The following is an 18402-nucleotide window of genomic DNA, read 5'->3' as shown; positions in this document are numbered from 1 at the left end:
CATAATTTGTTTGTCTTCGTCGGTTGGACATAAACATGTCATTTTTGACCGGTTTCTAAAATCGACTTTGCCGCCACCAGCTCCACTGTCAGACTTTACTCTCCATAAGACATATTTTTAGTTATAGAATACAGAACAGGTCTCCCTTTCTGTAGTGGGATCATTATTGATACTGAAACATCGTAACTCTGGTTTTATGATCGCAGGCAGGGCCCCTTAATAAGTTACCCTGCCTACAGAATCCCATTAGAGGTCAAAGCCTGCACAGAACAGAAGCATGTGTTCAATCTGATAGCAGCATGTGGTCTATCTGATAATCAGGCAAATTTCTGAATTGCCTAGCATAATGTATTGTAATAGTCACACACATAAAACTGATTTCACAGATATGGTCTCTACGGCAACAGAGTCTTGGGATTTAATACAACACTGACATGATTGTAATGGAAGAAAACCTTTAATTAAAATTCACATCTTTAGCATTATGATGAACATGAAGCCTGAGCTCCAGTGAAACACTGTACGTGTGCCCTTTGGGGTGTGCGTGGTAAACCCCTAGTACGTCGGCCTCGCCTCTCCTCTCCTGTATCATCAGTGTTCTTTTCCAGCCACTCAATTAGCATCGCTGTCTCGCTGAAAAACCCTACAAGCTGACGGGAAACTGAAAGAGATGCACAGTCTGGGTTGTTCTGCCACAGCCTTGGCCTGACAGTCACATAAATCATTCATTTCTCTGGGTTGCATGAGAGTGAGGCAGCCTCACAAAAATTAGCTTTGAAATGGCAACCGCGTCCACATACACACATGGCGAACACTTCTTGTGCCTACAGAAAACCAGCAAGGTGATCTCTTACTGATTCCACTCCAACAGTCCTTGAATAAAACATGTGCTGATATGCATATCAAAATGCAATAGTTGACAAAGCAAAACAAAGGCAAACAAAGATGTCGGGGCAATGGAAAGGGGAGTAGAGAGTGCTTTCTCCTGAACCTGCTCTGAATCTCTAACGCCGCCAATTAGCAAGGGCTCTCCGTGGCCATCTGGGAACACCTACCCTGCTTCATCCTGACATAATTGCTCCTCCTGAGAAAGAGCAGGTGAGCACACCTAGAGACGCGTCCCCCAGGTTGGCCAGACGTGTTCTTCAATTTCATGAGCTACAGCTGAGCTTTCACTAATACAGTCATCTAGCAGATCTCAACCCTAATGAGGGCTTTTATAGGCCAGAGAACAGTTATCTTGCATGGCGGCTGGATGTCAGGAGATCATGACATGATCAAAATCGTGGGAATCCATCTTGTGCCGCTTATAATGGTGCGTTGATGCGTGTCTGCGTGCCAGTGCACGGACCAATCAGCATCCTGTGGGCAGATACTGGCAGGTATTTGCGTGGCTAGGTGTGTGTGAGACGACACAGACAGGCGATTGTTCCTTTTAAACAACAATGTTGGCTGCTGTAGCTTAGTGAAGATGCTGCGATAGCATCAGTTATATCACAACTGAAGAGTATTACTTCAATGAACGAACAGCAAAGAGAGACACTGAAGACTTTTCTCAATAGAAAAGATGCTTTCGCTCATCTAACAGCTGTCTTTGGCTTGAGTTTGATTAACAGATGAGTGCATTCTATCATCTGCTGAGTATTTTTCACAAGTGCTTGCACTTTTTCCACACAATTTTCAATGAAGGCTTCTCAGACAGTTGATAGTAAAATGATCACTCTGTGAGTGAAATAGCTCAAATGGGGGAGATTTGCCATCTCGTAGAGTACAAATTTGCAAAAATGTGGCCAGTCTACATTCCAGTGCTGTTACCTCGTTGAGGAGTGCTGCGGTTAAGTATGATCACACCCTCCTCACAGAGTAATCTAGTCCTAATCAGCACATAATGAAGTGGGGACAGCTGGGCCGGTTTGGAGGTGTGCACGGATCCAGACCCAGGGGCAGGGGGGCCACGGAGTCTGCCTAGCAGCAAGGCTCAGCTGGCCTGGCACCATCAGGCTCACTGTAGGCTGATCACCCAGTGGAATGACAGAGGTCAATGTTCATCCTGTCACTGTAAAATGGCCTGAAGAGATCAGGGCAGCACAACTCGGAGAGACCTTGACACATAAGGCTGCCCGACATGCACGTCGACCTTAGAAATGCCCTTCATGGGCAGTGGGCACAATAATGGAGACACATTACGAGTGCATCATCCTGGGTGGCAGTTATTGCAACATCCAGGAGTGCTGGTGCTGCTATGACAGATGCTTCACGTCCGTCAGTTAGTCAACAACATTAAACCACAGAATCAATTGAAGGGAATATATTAATCGGGCTGAAGCTGGATGATGTGTTAAAGGGTTAAGCACTAGCTAAGAGGTTAGTGCCAGTAGACTTTATTTGAACCGCAGTTACTTGCTATTCTCATGTCAAACTGTTGAATTACCGGTATGAGGGACATATTTGAATGTGATCAACGAATTATCCATCATTTCAAACGGAGCTTGCTTGAAGGATGCCGCAGCATTTTACATTTTTGAAATGTTCTTCCCACCTTCCACACAGTCATTTGTTTTCATTATTTATTTATTTTTAAATAAATGCGTGGAATCTTAACTTGTCTGAGATGCGTCATCCATCACAGTGAACATCTTGTCAGCTTTTATTGCTGTCACAGTTACATTATGATTGTGTGGTGATGCATTTTGTAAATGCAGAATGATTTGGAAAGTCTTATCACACAAGAACAATATCATTTAAATAACAGATGGCATCATATTTACTGTGATGGATTGCCTATGTTAAGCGGGTTTAAAGTTATAACATTTTTTATCAAAGCCTGCAGAAATGAAACTGATAGTGAAAGAACAGAATGCATTAAAAATACTACCAGGAAAGTAAAAACATATGTTAGATAATAGTAGAAAATAGTATTCTTTGCAAAAACATGGGGCAACTTCCAAGTATATGGGATTTGTAGTGAATGTCCTTCATATCACATTGTCCTCCGAAGGATGACGGCACGGCTGACACCTTCCCTGAGCTGCCCACAGTGAGCTAACGGTGAGTCAGCTTAATTTAGTCAGTTAGCAATGAAACATGTGGAAGTGTGTTGTACTCTCATAGGAGCCATATTTTCCCAGCTGGTAAAGATAATCTTAATTTTAATTGGTTTTATGCCAGTGCGTATCATATCAGTTTGATGTCAAATGTAACCTGAGCCTGAATTTACGTGACCATGTGGTCTATTAGCTGCTAATTATTGGGTAGTTGGTGGCTAACAGCTAATATCTATCTGAATGTAATCGGTGTTAGATAAGAGCCTAAATATAAAAAGTATTTCATGATAATGTATGGAGACGGTGTATATTCAGTGGCCACTTTTTTACTGCAGATAAAGCTGTAGCCTACAATGTAATTCAATCCAACAGCTCGTGCATGTTCCCCTTTTGTTCTACTGCCAGAGGAGTGAAAAAAACGATATATTATTATTGAGGTTGCGGTTTGTGGTGGTTTTATATTTGACTGAGTTAAATCTTGACCACCTCAACAAAACCTTCTTTTTAAAAAAAAATGAAAACATAAGAATATGAAATGAAAATATAAATGTCATATCTTTGCTAAGATCGTTTTTCGGGAGGACCACAACTCTTCCATGCCTCTCCCAGCATTTCCTAGAGATACCAAACGAACCCACCCTTCGTGTTCCGCTCTTGTATTCCCTACTCTCTCCTCTACGTAGGGCATTGAGAGGGTTAACCAAGTACCGTGGTGGATTCAATGACGAAACTCACTTATCTCATCTGACCATCTCGTCAAACTACATGGTCATGCCCCTTGTTTTTGTTCATGACTTGTAGAATAAAATGTCCACTGAGTGTATATTACATTACTGCTGTAACTAAGGCTTTTAGTAGCAGCACGAAGAACTGATGTATTTATCCTTCAATGTGGGCCAGCGCTAGCAGCAAGAACATGGTTACTAACTCTTTCATTAAGAGGGGATTATAATGCTGGATCACTGGCTGGGGATACATGGCACAGTGTTATATGGCTAATTGGCTAAGTGAACCTGATTCACTATTGACCGACTTGAAAGAGGCTGCACTCCTCCAGTCAAGTCTAGTAGTAAAGAGGAATCCTAATTAAGGAAAGTAATCCCACTGAAGTTCAAGGGGTTGCATCCAATCTCAAATAGTGCTTCACACAATAATTTTCATGACGGATCTCAACTGCAAGCAAATTCAAGTTTCACAGTAAAACACCAGTTTCCAAATAACCAAACAACACACAAGGGGTAACTAAGATGTACAACAACCACAACAAGTACAAAGCAATTCTAACTGAACCTAAATCCCCCCACTCTCCCCCATGACATGGCAGCACATGGTGTCTGATAAGCTGGTTTGGGGGTCAAAACGTCCTTATGCATTTTCCAAACAGCTTTTCATTGTTCTCATGATATTTTCCATTGAGGTTAATGTGAGGGAGAGTTCATAAGTCCCGACTGCACTAACACTATGCAATGCAAAGTTTGTTTTTTTCAAAGGAACTTCCTGTATATCACACAGAAATAGTACAGTGACAAACTCAATGCTCTACCATTCAGTAAAATAATCCTGCCTAAAACAGAACCAAACGTCCTCAGGATGTTTTTTTATGAATACATAGTTTAACGGCAGATGTTATTGACGGCCGTATGAGTCGCTTTAAATGTTTCTGCTTAAGTTCATTCGCTTGAGACTACTTTTACTTATGGTAAAATATATATATTTTTTTTTATTTTATTTTTTTTTATTTTAGTAATATTTATTTCAAGTGTTGAAAATTGACAATGAATATTGTTGAAACCATATGAAAATGTGGGCTAGGCTATACGATATAAGTTGGACTTGTGAGGTTCAGACCTTCACTTGGAGGAAATTTTAGTAACTGGACCTCAGTGACTTTTAATTGAATACCCCTGCTATAGGCTATGACATAGTAATGGAAGGCTACCAAAAATAAACCAATAACAACATGGCAACAATCACTATCTTGCTCAAGGAGTAATTACTTTTACATGTTCACACGTTTGTTTGAAATATCGACCTCATCATCTAAAAGATGCCATGTTGTCATGGCTTTTTGGTACATAACGGCTACCGTAGTTCCAACAAAGCGATGCGGTAGAGAGCACTATTCGTTTGAATGCAAAATACAATTTCACTACTAGATGGGAGTAATTCCTAAACACTGTCTCTTTAAATCAACTGTGTGATGTTTATTGTTTAGGTGCCCAACAAAAGTTCCCCATTATCTTGCTTTTCAAACACTTGCTTTGAATTGCAAACTCAGGAAATATTGGGTTTTTATCAGCAGTAAATGGATGGCAAAATGTCAGTGATCCAACATGCATGTCATACAGCCAATTAATTGTAGTAGTTCATTAAGCAAATGTAAATTAAACTTGGAATGCATTACTGCTACATGACGTGTTTATTGCAAATACAAAGACTGATAATAAGTCAGCAAACTGGCGTAGGAGGGACGCTTTGATATGCTAAGGAGTGCCATCTGTTGCCATCAATAACTTAATGTAGGCTACTAGTAGAAAGTGCCATCTGACTTCATTACTTTCAAAGCACGTTTTGAAGTACAGGTACCCCCCCACCACCACCAACATGAGCTGGAAGCTGCTGCCTGTTGCTGAACCTGTACCTTTGCATGTTTGATAACGCATCAGACAGCCATCGTCTTCATTGGAGCACAACAGAAGCAAAAATTGTGGTGCTGTACAACGATTGGGCCGTGGAGTTTATCTCATAGTGCGCAGCCCTTCATCATTTACTTTGAGGCCAAATGGAGCAACTTTTCTCGTCGTGTGTCTGGGCAGAAAATTGCCATAACACCTCCACTGAGATCCCTTTAATGAAATGTCATAATTAGGCCTGTAAGTCATCTATCTGTCTGTCCCAATAATTCAACATATAAATCAGACCCATTAGCACCAACATAAATCTGCTGGAGCGACGTATTACATAATGTAATGAGTTTGGATAATGCATAGGTGTATTTTCGACCTCTTTCGAGACTCCTCCACCTTTTCGGAATATCATTAGGGGATTATGTATATAATGTACATTTTTGTCGTTATGCCAGTAGTGCTGTTATAGAGCTGTAGTTGATGACAAGCATGACTGATTCGCCAGTAGCAAAGCTCCACTGACGATCATAGCCAAAGATTCATGTGCGTGAACACTATATTATTTCACACCATACAGCGGTTTGCGCTTTTTCTAGGAAGTTCCATTTACGGAAGACAAAGTCAGTGTGGATTTCCTAAGGTCATATGATTGTATTGCACATGTGTGTATTATCTGGATGGTCCTATTGCATTATGTTGGATCAACTATGTTTTTCTGGAAATAATTCAATTCGGACATGTTCACAATACAGCTAAATTGCAGCATGAGTAGGTTTCCTGTCTTTTTAGCAGAATCAGAATAAAATCGTTATTGTCTTTGAATGTCGGCATGTACAGCCCTTTGCCATAACTTCAGCAGTTTGTCCTATTTTTTTCCTATTCGTGGTGACAGTAAGCTTGCAGTGGTCAAGTGTGTCCTGCTCAGGGCAGGCTATGACTCACTCAGCGGATCCAGTCTTGGGGTGACACATGGCTAAATGGCTGCACAGCCCCCCCCCAGCTATGTGTCTGTCTCAGCATTAGTACTCTCCTAGCCACTGGCTTGAGCTGCTAAGCTGCTCACTGTGCATTTTAGATGAATACTTGCATTGGCTGCATTTCTGACACAGTTTCACGGGATGTTGCGAAATGCTGGAACACAGTTGACAAGTTGGGGACATGAATAATATGAAGAATCAGGTCATAGCTGGACACATTTTGTTCATGTTCCCGGTGTGCAAAATGTGGGTAATGATTACATTTAGCTTCGTAACTTGGATTGAGGTTAGCCATGGTATAACAGTAGAGCTGGGAAAAGGATATGTTGGCCGATATTAGCAATATTAGCTCAACTTTCTCGCCTCAATCATGTTTGTGATGATGGTGTAAATGGTTGTGTGTTTGGAAGGCGTGATCTGCCAACAACAATGATAATGACAACAATCTTGATTTGAATAATGATGATCAGTGGCTTCGTCAGTCACACTGTTTCCAAGACTTGTTTAATGATAACAGTAGGGCTTTTAGCATATTATTTACTCTCCAATGGATTGTTTCAAAGTAACTTGATTTGCTTATCGGGCATATTGGAAGATGATTGCTCTGAAACTATGATCCCCTTTACACCTTGCATTACAACAAATCTCTTATCGTATATTGCGTCTCCCGTGTCCACATTAAGAACTGATTCATTCAAACAACAAAACCTCTACCTCTCATTTTTGGTTGTAGCCATTAATTCACCATTTGCTTAGATAGCCATTGCTTCATAAATGGCTCGTATCACAATATCATCTGCCAAGTTTGGCTTGTATACTTTCGTCAGACCAAGTTAAGAGCAGCCCCATTTTGTTTTTAATAACCCACTTTTACCATTTAATTATCTAATGTCAGTATACAATGTTAAATCATCTGTGCATGTTACTGTGATGTATTTCATTGTCTGGTCTTTGTAGGGCAATCATCTAAAAATAAACATATGCAGTGATCCAAAATGTGCCTAAACTGACAGGGAAGGGTTACAAATGAGAGAATATCAGCATCCTATTCATCTCCATGCTCCCACTTTCCAGCGAGCATTCACAGTAGAGCTGCTTTGGTCTGTCAAAGAGCAGTTTCCGTGCTGACAAGTGACAGTTTAAAGACGAAAACCAGACAAAATAAAAAAAATCACCAGTCCAATTGCAGGTGACAGCATATGAATTTGTAGCGCATGGCTCAGCATAAATAAAGAAAGTAGGTTGAGGGTGACTGAGTGTGTCCACTTTGTGAAATAAGGTTTTCATCAACTCTCTCACACACTCAAACTATCATATAACAGCCTGCCCTCAAAAAGCAAAGCAAAAGGTAGTACATCTTCTGAAGAGGTGGAAATATACTATATTTGTTGTCATAGACTCTACATGGAGTTCATTAGAGATACTATCCTCTATGGTTGTTCGAGATAATACAAAAGGCCCTGCAAGTGGAACTGCGACAGATGAACCCTGAACAAAATGTATTTTCTCCTCTTGGAGCCCCGCCGGATGTCAAAGGACTTCATGAATGGGTTTAAAATGACAAGAATGGAAAATCTGCACAGATCTTTCATGCTTTCTTGTAACTTTTAAAATAGATAGTTTTGTCACAGCACATACGTAGTTCACTGTGCTGGGGCTATAAATCTTCCATAGTGAGGACACTGATATATGGAATGTTTTTAACTGCAAGGGTCCATTTCACACCCACTGCTTTGTAAAAGCAAAGACAATAAAACCAGAACTTCAGAGGATAAAGATGTAACATAAAACTTGTAAATTGCAATTTTTTTTGTCATACTCATAATTTTGATTTTTAGAAATTTAAAAATAATTTAACCTAATTTCAATCCTTGATGTCCTTGCTTTTTTGATCTAGAATAAACTGTATGGCTGGGATAACAATAAAAAAACACAATAAATGAATAGTTGACAGTTGACTGAGTCTTCATGACCTACTTTGGGTTTCCAAAGTAATTAGGACTTTAAAATGCCTCCTACATTTACAAAACGGCATCAGCAACAATCAAGTCAGGATTGTATTTATTTATTTATTTACCTGATGATGTATTGCTACCTTGAAGTAGACTGTTGTGAGCCAGCCTGTCACATAAACAGCGCATGTCTGGCAATACATAAAGGAGTTCTTATCATTTCTAACGGCTGGAATCATTTGGTGGTTATCTTGTTTCGGGCCACCAGAGACAGTGGCTGGCTGTGTTTCTCTTACATGACTTAACAATAGGAGTACAGCCGTGTGAGTCGTCTGAAGGTCTTGGTCAGAAATAGATATTGTAGAAGGTCTTAGAGGAATATGTCATTCCATGTGGTGTTCTTATAACATAGACAAGAATTCACAATATCAGCAGCATTTTGCTGCTCACGCTAACTGCTGAGGTTTTCAAATGTCCATCTCCGAGATTATTGTCAACCTAATTATGCTTTTGGTGCCCAACGGATTGAAAAACAACACTTAAAAAACCTCAATATGCCTTTCCAGAGACAATATAATGGTTAGTCTTATTAATTCATTGAATTCACAACTCAAGGTAGGTCAGATCTACCATGGAGCCCACACTGTCACTAACTGCACTCCCTGACTAAATATTATCTGTCACAACCTGTAAAAAGCAAACGCAGACACTCAGTCCCTTCAGTAGCTAGCATAGCATTAACTGTTAACACTGATTGTGCTAAGTTTGACCACAACTTGCTCTAAATTCAAACCAGCCTGGAAATCTCAAACGATTAGGGAGGAGTCAGAGCCGGTTAGCTGTCGGACCCTCTGTGTTCGAGGGAGGGACTTAACGAAGGGCAATTGGCAGTGCTTTGTATTCTAATACTATTATTTAACCAGATAGCCTATGTGTTTTTAGTTGATCGTAATTATGTGTGCCTAAACTCATACTGTCTTAAAGAAATGTAGATATAAAATATAGGAAAGAAAAACATGCCAGTGTTTTTATACACAATTCTCCTATATAGCCGAAGGTATTGTGATGTATATATATTGCATAGATTTTAATGGAATCTCTCGAATTCCCTCTATTTCTTATTTCAACTACATTCATTAAATTCAAACAGTTTTCCCTTGTTTTATGTTTTTTTTAAAGTCTGTCTCCTGTAACACATGCATTTCTGAACAAAAGTCTTATTTATCTCGTCATATCCAAGTTTTATTTTTTTTCCTTTTTTCCATCTCTCATCTCAGCCTGGACTTACAAAATACCATGTATGGTTTACTTAGTTGTTACCTCAGCAGTAGCAATACTCTTCTTGGGCTCCACAAAACAATGGTTGTGAATATCACAGATGAGAGATTTATCTATCTATATTCTTCATTCTGCAGGCGATGCTTATGAACTGATTCAATCTGCTGTACAAGTACATACATGTGCATGCGCACACACACACACTTCTCTCAGCAACTACTCTTGAGGTTAAGTGGGAGAGCAACTCAATGGTGAACAGCAAGAACACATTTGATCAAACTGGGCAGTTCCCATGAGAGATTGTGAGTATGAGCATAAATCATGTTAGTGTGCTCAGCAAACAATCCTCATGTGAATAACACAAAAAAAAAGAAGATATATGATCCTGCTATGATCCTGATGAGATACTCTTTACTGAATATTCAAATAACTACATTAACATTTGAATAATTATTAAATAATGAATACTACAGAGGAAGATTTGTTATATTAGCATACTTATTCATATTGGCAGTAAGCTGGAGGCAGTTATCGTTACAAGTGATATATTAAAAGCGGCTGACACAACCATTTATTATGACTAACTAATGCAGTTATGATGTGTTTAATTGCTCAATTTGTTAGTCACTTGTTAAGTAACACACACTGTGGTTCTATTGTCTGCAAAATATTTCTTACCGTGTTTGAAACACATAAACCTAATTAGTGTATATATATAATATAAAGCTCCTCCTATACAGAGAAATGTGCAGAGCTTGCAAATGTGTAGCGAATGTGTTTCTGTGTGTATGTAAGTTCAGTTTGTGTGGTTTATTCATGTATCATCTATTATGTATAGGTTGCAGGGAATTGATTTAATAACCTATATATGTAATGTAAACATATGTATTGATTACATCTGTGATGTTCACAAAGATAAAATAAGAGCATAAGACTGTGCTTAGAGTTGGTAGGGACACAGAGGTGTGGTGGAATAGAAGCAACTCAATACAAAATCATGGTGTAGATCATGAATATACAAAGACAAAGTGAAGAAATACAGTATTTACATCAGAATGGAGAGACTCGAGGGACCACTATAATATAAAAAGGTTAGGGTCATAAGGTCCAAGGAGGTCACCATGCTACCATTAGTGCTAGTGAGATAGCTTACGCTGTGGATTTATCTATTACGTTATAGATACCACTGGCTCTTGACCTCTGCTTTAAATGATGTCAGCCAATTATACTGTATGTGGGTTAGAAGGGGCCTTCTGATTAATCCATTAACTTTACAGTCAACTGTTGCTGCTACTCTGTCAGAGCTACCATGGAGCCCACACTGTCACTAACTGGACTTCCTGAATAAATGTTATTTAATTTAACAGAAAGCAATTTCCGAGAAGACACAGGAGCCTACAATATGCAATGGAAGGATATATCCCAGACTGATTCCGCAGTAAAACAGGTTAGAAAGATAAAGACAGAAGCTAACGTCTAAAGATCACAGTGTAAAAAGTGCTACCAAACTACCAAATTCACTGTTACAGTTAAAAAACAACATATGTAGACATTAATTATACCTTAGCTAGTGTAGCAAAGAAATGCTCACGCAATTTAATGATCTGCTAACATACTTACAAATACATACAAATTTTAGCCCCATTGTAAAATTTTAAAAAGGCGAATCCCCTTCCAACCTCTCCAGGTAACGAGTATCACTATTACATAATGTTTAACGATTAGCTGGAAATTTTCCCAGCAGGAAAATTGAGACAATCTGAAATGATCGCATGAGATCCTTAGGAGCACAGCAGCATAGTTGTCAGAAACTGGTCAAGCTGGCCCATGCTACACTTTTATTGGCCAATCTGCCTATTGGACCTATGGGACAATTCAGTTATTATCTATTCATATGGTTGATCACCAATAAGAATACAAGAAGAAGAGTCCAACCTCTCGTGGCTGTAGAAATTATGATGGGAGTGAAGGTAGAAGTGAACCAAGCAATGTTTTTCTTGTGCGTGTGAAAGCAAAAGTTGACCTTGACACATCCTTATCAGATTTACTAGCACATCATGCACACTCCTCACCCTATCAGTGGACTCAAATTTAAAATATTTGATCATGACAAAAGTACATTGGTGTTTTGATTTAAAATGAAACAATGCCCCCAACATCACTTTGTTACATTTTGGTGTCTGTTAGTTGGTTACTAATTCAAAAATATAATTGGATTTTTGGATTCCACTTGCAAGTATGTTATTATGACGTTTTTTTTTTATTCATTTGTGCATGAAGAACAAATCAATGTATAACTCCCCAGACTGAGGGGTGTTACTAAAGCAGCAATAAACATCTGTACAATTCCTTTTCCCAAGCCTATATGAGGTTTCGCTCTCCTTGCAAATCCACTCTCTCACTGCAGCATATTAAAGACCAGCTTTTTAGGACTGCATATCGTGCATCATTCCTGTCTCTGGCAGTCAATTTTTCAGCCACCTCTCTAATCCATACCCAGGCCATATCGCCCATTGTGAAGTGAGTTTTGTTCCAAACTGATAAGTGTGAGGGTTAGTACAATAATCCTCTTCTCGAGCTTAAAGATCTAAATATGCTCCAAGATGTTAATTTACAGCTCAGCTGAAAACGCATTAGTGTTATAGAGGTCTAAGGATATGCATCCTTGAAAGATTGTTAAAAGCAAATGTTCATGCCTGCTGAATTTTGAAAGGAGGATAAACCAATTTTAGGGCGCGCGGCTGTTCCACGGTTTTGGTTTATGGACGTTCTCAGCGAGTCTGCCTGCACAACATGTTCTTAAACTGTAGTTTAAAAATGTAGGTACTGCGTCCTCATTAACCCTTGTTTTCCCACAATGTAAATGTGTCTACCCAGCTATTGCTCTTATATTAAATATGTCGGAATGAAAGAGAAGAAGAGAAGTATTCATATTAAGACAGTTAGTAATGGACAGTATAAACCTGGATAGGATATGTATTACCTAATGTGACCTCCTTGTATAGAGTATGTTTCAAAAGGCATTAAATAGGTTTTCAGTGTTGTTCAAGCTAGAAATTAAGCTGTTATTAAATCACACAATTTTTGGGGCTAAATCTGTGACACTATGGATATCACAGTAGAGGGAATTTAGTAGTAGATAACAGTGACATCCCATGATTGACAACAAGAAAAAACACTTTGCTAATGCTAGGAAGTTACACATTTCTTAAATATCTCTATATATATTAATTTTATGTTGCTGTGAAAACATCTTCAAACATTTGTATTTATTCAAGTTACTCACCAAAAAACAAATGTTAACAAAAATGTTATTTGAAAACATGATACAATTATAATTTGTCTTTGCCTAATACATTTTTTTACTGACTAGAGGGAGTATAATGTCATGTTTTTTAAATTTTGGCATGGACTTAGTACTGAAGTATCGAGTCTTATGACATCCCAATGTGATGCCAGCCCAATGCCGAGGAATTCAGTTTCAATGCTGGATCAATCTGCAAACATATGATTCACGGTGCCAATGTTTAGTGGCAATGGCAGAAGAATTTCTCTTAATGTAGAGAAGACAAAAGTGACGTGACATGTCGCAAAGTTTCTTAAATCCCAGTCCGCAAAGTCCGCATAGGGTGAATGTATGCATCAAACAAACACAGGATGCTCATCCAGGGGTCTGCTGTTCATGTCCTTTGTAAAACCAAAGTCAACATTGACTTATTTTAATTTACTTCTGTAACTTAAATAATGCAACTCACGATGTTTGTCTTAACCTAACCAAGTAGTTTTGTTGCCTGATAATTTTATAGTTTATATTTTTTTGTTTTATTAACAATGTTAACCACGTGTGGCAACCGTAATCTTCGAGAAAATATATTTCCCTTAAGAAGGCAGTTAAGTTGTATGAGAACAACATTGGGACACACATGGGAAACGGAATACAGAGCTAAGTAGTAGTGAAGGTACAGTAGCTGTATAATGTGAGAAGACTGCTGCATGGATCATGATCATAGCTGGGAAACAGGACCATGGAGAATCCTTATGAATTAATGCATGCCAACATAACAGCGGGATTCAGGCTTGGAGTCGTAGTTTATCATAACTACAATCTTTCCCTAACTTTAATCATGTCACGGAGAGCTGAAGTGAAAGCGGAACATCTGGCTTCTGGCTACATATTTCTATTTTTGCTGATTAAGGATATTGATCAATCCCCATAAGCTTTAGACGACAACAGGTTAAGCACATCTCATTCAGTCATGTCCGTAATAACAACAGGACAGACAGGACTGAATAACAAAGCTATGACGCAGTAAGTACCCACACAGGTACAGTTTCAAAGGAGCTGCAGGTTAACGTCAGTCCACCTAGTAATCTTTGTTGAACTTCACAAAGGTTCCAGTTTCTAATACAGTCTAGCCCTGATGTGGCATCATAACTTCAGCTCTCTAAACCTGCAAGGCACAAATATTGTACATAAAAAATAAAAAAGATTAAGCTACGCCCAAAGCACGCTGGTCAACTCTCACCAGCTGTCCGCTGCTTGATTATGTGCGATTGTTAGAGCCAGATAAACGGGGACATGCAAAGACGAAGCCACAAGGCCAATGCTATATAGCTCAAGGTTCTCTTAAACAAATCTGGTAATCAAATGTGCCCAAGTGGGCAAGGGGTTCACAACAGGCATAATGTGTATTGAGTAATGAGAAGGAGGGTTTCACCCGAACTCAGGCTTCCTCAATAGAACCTTATATTCATCTTGATTCGTATAATACCTGTTGATTAAACAGTCAGATTGATTCAACTGATGCTCTCCTGTGACCCCTCCTATTTGTAAGGAGACAAATTAAAGTCCTCCCTCAAAATGTGATCAATGCCAGAGAGCCTCTGGCTCAACTGGGCATTATAATGAAGCTATAATTCAACTTTACTGCCCGGTAAATGAATGATAGACATTTGAAACTGATGATTTCCTGTTCACTCGTTGCCCCTCTTATACTGTATCAGTTTGAGAAATTACCCTCAATTAAACCTTCTTTCAGAGAATAATTACTGTAACTACAATATTTGCAGTATTTTTGATATATTTCATTGATTGATGAATATATATATGCTTTCAATTATATTCCAAGCACCACAGAAGTGCTCATTCCCACAGTCATGCATAGAAGTCAAGTGCTGTATATCGAGATCGACAAATCCAATTCATATAATATATTTTTTAAGTAGTGGTCAATTGTGTTACCATTTATCTTATGATTTTCACATGAAGATTAAAGTTAGTTAAAGTCACTGGATCAACTGTAAAAAATAATATACAATTAGGTTCAATGATATAATTTAGTGAGTATGCAATGTAGTGTTGTCACAATACCAACATTTTGGTACTGGTACCGGTACCAACATGTGTTTCGGTACTTTTCGATACTTTTCGATAAAAAGAGAACGCAAAAAATGTCATTACTGACTATATTTTAATAGAAAATCTTAGAACAATAACATATTAATCAGTAAATACAATAAAATACCACAAAGACAAGCTTTTCTAATGCACACAATTTTAAAAATGTGAAAATATAAATACAATAATATATTATAAAATATAATAATATAAATAAACCAGCTCTATTTTTTTCTTCCAGAGCTACTTTTGTTAAGAGTGAAGGGCGGTGGCGCTTGCTTTTAGCACTGAATGTTGCTTTTTTCCCCTGAGCAAATGACCCGTCGTTCCCTGAGCTCAGTGTGCAGGTCTGGGGGCTGGTCCTTTAAGTGTTTGGCTAAGTCGGAGGTGTTTTCGCCGTTAGCCATGCATGTTTTAAACACCGTTTACACAGTGGCGCATCGGCGTTAACTGCCTCGCTTTGCGCATTTGTTTTTAGCTAAAGTACGGCCATATCGCACTTCGCAGCGCTGGTTTGTCCACAAGTTGCGGCGTGGTGACGGTTGCAGCAGCCATTCTCCTCTCCGTGCTTCTCTCCCCCCCCTCTCTCTCTCTCTCTCTCTCTCTCCCCTCTCCAACGTCTCTCTCTCTCCAAGCTTTCCTCCTGCTCCGTTTGTTGCTCCAGTCCACGCTGCTCGCTAACTTGCTAGCTGTTTCCTCCGGCTTGCTTGCATTTAATTTTTATCTCCCCAAGCTGCGGCTCGCTCCTCGTCCTCTCAGCTGTAGCTACAACGCGGTGACGTCACGCGGCGAACTGTTGCGGGCGCTGCAAGTACCGGTCCCGTCCAAATGCAATATAGTACCGTTTTAAATGCCTCAGTACCCCGGTACCAAATTAGTACCGGTATACCGTGCAACACTAATGCAATGACTGGCAACATGTGGTTTTGATGTCCTATAGCAGCCATTTTGTAAAATGTATTTTTCATGAAAAATGTCACGGGTGTTATCATCCCTGGTGTTACCTTCCTGATGGGTAACTCTAGTGAAGGCCGGCAAAAACAGTCATTAAGTTGTCAATCGTTTACGGAATAATGGACTATAAAGTTCAACACTGTTTCCACTTCAGCTGAAATCATCCCCTTATATGCGGTCTATGAATCCGAGTGAAATTAATATTTTCATCCCCACTGTAATCATATTGCTAACCTTTTATGAATGGCACATACAACACCAAGGAAGAGCCAAAATGCAATATTGCAGTCTTTAGCAGACAAAGGCTTACTTAAAAACACACACACACACACACACACACACACAAATCTCCTTGTTGAATGGACTCCAGTCTTATTATTTTACATCAGTAAGAAAAAAAATAAGTCTGCTTATGGATAATCTACTTGAGGTTGCTCCTTTCTAAACTACAGCTTTCATACTGTCACCTGCCCCAAATACATATGAATAAGGACTTCACAAAGGCAGCTTTGGCATGCATCAAAAGTTCTTAATAAGATACTTTACCTGCAAGGCACCCCATAAGTGACTGCAGCACCAGCAGTTTCCATAGCAACATCATCTTCAATTTGGTAGGGTCAAAGTAGCCTCACATCCAATCACAAATGTATGGAATCCGATTTGCCCCTTTTCTGGTTTTCCCAGCCTGTATGAAAAGAAACACATGAGATGAGTAAAGGTGGCTGGGTTCTCATTAGTAGCCTTGTATTTCCCTGCTCATTATGCTCATTTCACCAAACACAATAAGACAGCAGGAATGTAGAACAAAGAGCACATTGATAGTTTAAATTACGAACAGAATTTATAGCGTACAAACTAAACTAAAACCTGTGAATGTATGGCATGTTTACACAACCAAAAAATCCTCACAGTCAATTATTTTAATCCCTTTTAAATCATCAAATCCACAGTGTAATGTACTCCCCATTTCGACTTTCCTGACAGTTGCTCCACTGAATAACAGATAGGGTTTCAGTATTGGGTGGATGGTGAAGACAAAATCTCTCATATACATTCATTTTCATATCTCCAGCTACTCCAGGGACAGTTACTTTTAAGTCGATATGAAAGCGCTCCTTTAAGTTCGCATAGCATTGTTCTTGCTTGAAGCCTCATGACTTTTATGCTCATAAAAAAAGTGCAAAGCCAAAAGATAAACCCTGAAACATCTAGAAGAATTTCAAAACATTTGTGTGCTTTTCCCTCAATGCAGACAATCTCCCAGGAGTGAGAATTAAAACTCGAAAGTGTGTTGAGTGGCAGGAAGGTAGCTGCTCTCAGCATGGCAAATCTACGGAGGCTTGACAATCACGTGAGAATATTATGGTGGTTCGGAGTCTGGTTTTTATTCTCTCCTGTGTTCATTACTGAAGGAGAGGTGAAAAAATGGTTTTGCCAAGATGAACTTTTTAAGTTTCCTTCTCCCAATTGATCCGTGAACACAGGGAAAGAAAAATTGTTTTGTCTCTGAATTTCTGGATTAACGAACTTTAACAATTTCGATCCCACCAAACTGAGGGTAAATCATCCTAAATATGGCTGTGAGCGCATTCACATAAAAAGGGTGGTGTTTACAGCGTGTGACCAATCGCAAACATGGAAAAGGCTACTGCCAGCAGAGCAGCATATTTTACATATGAAGAGCAAACTGTAATTTCAGACAAATAGGAAGAAGTTAAATACAAAATCCAAATAATTTTAAACTGCACAATGCAGAAAGAACAGCTCGCCAAAAAAAATACTGTGTGAATGCGTGAATTAATAGGCTTTTAAAATCAAAGCCCCAAGACCACAAATAGTTCTGACTACAATTACATTTGTGTTGCTTCAATGTATTCTTTTATAATCGAAGACACTTTATTCTTTATTCTTGCAACTTCAACTTGGTGGGGTGAATCGGACCTGGGAGCAAATAAAAAATAGCCAGCAAGTAAGTAATCTTATTTTCATAGCTTATAAAGTAACGTACATTAATGTACCCAGGGGCCTGAATATTATTCATTTTATTTCCTCCCGAGTCTGTTTCACATCGTCGGGTTGCAGTTAAAAGAATGAGGCTTATATATTGTCTTACATGTCATAAGAATGCATTGATATTAAAGCTTATTAGTTTACAGACCTGCACATCGGCAT

At 39.0% G+C, this 18402-nt stretch overlaps 1 protein-coding gene across 1 annotated transcript in view; it reads right to left on the bottom strand.

The window, feature by feature from the left end:
• cntn4 (contactin 4) overlaps positions 1–18402 on the bottom strand; it is a 148559-nt gene that overhangs the window by 116759 nt on the left and 13398 nt on the right. The window contains exon 2 of the mRNA XM_084024040.1: positions 16777–16915. Within this exon, the coding sequence (XP_083880166.1) occupies positions 16777–16831 (55 nt within the window). The 5' untranslated portion in view covers positions 16832–16915. The remainder of the gene's footprint in view (positions 1–16776; positions 16916–18402) is intronic.

Source organism: Eutrigla gurnardus (assembly GCF_963514095.1).
Source record: "Eutrigla gurnardus genome assembly, chromosome: 2".
Taxonomy (NCBI): domain Eukaryota; kingdom Metazoa; phylum Chordata; class Actinopteri; order Perciformes; family Triglidae; genus Eutrigla; species Eutrigla gurnardus.
Note: the sequence above shows the minus strand (reverse complement) of the source record. Positions and strands in the feature narration are given on the sequence as shown.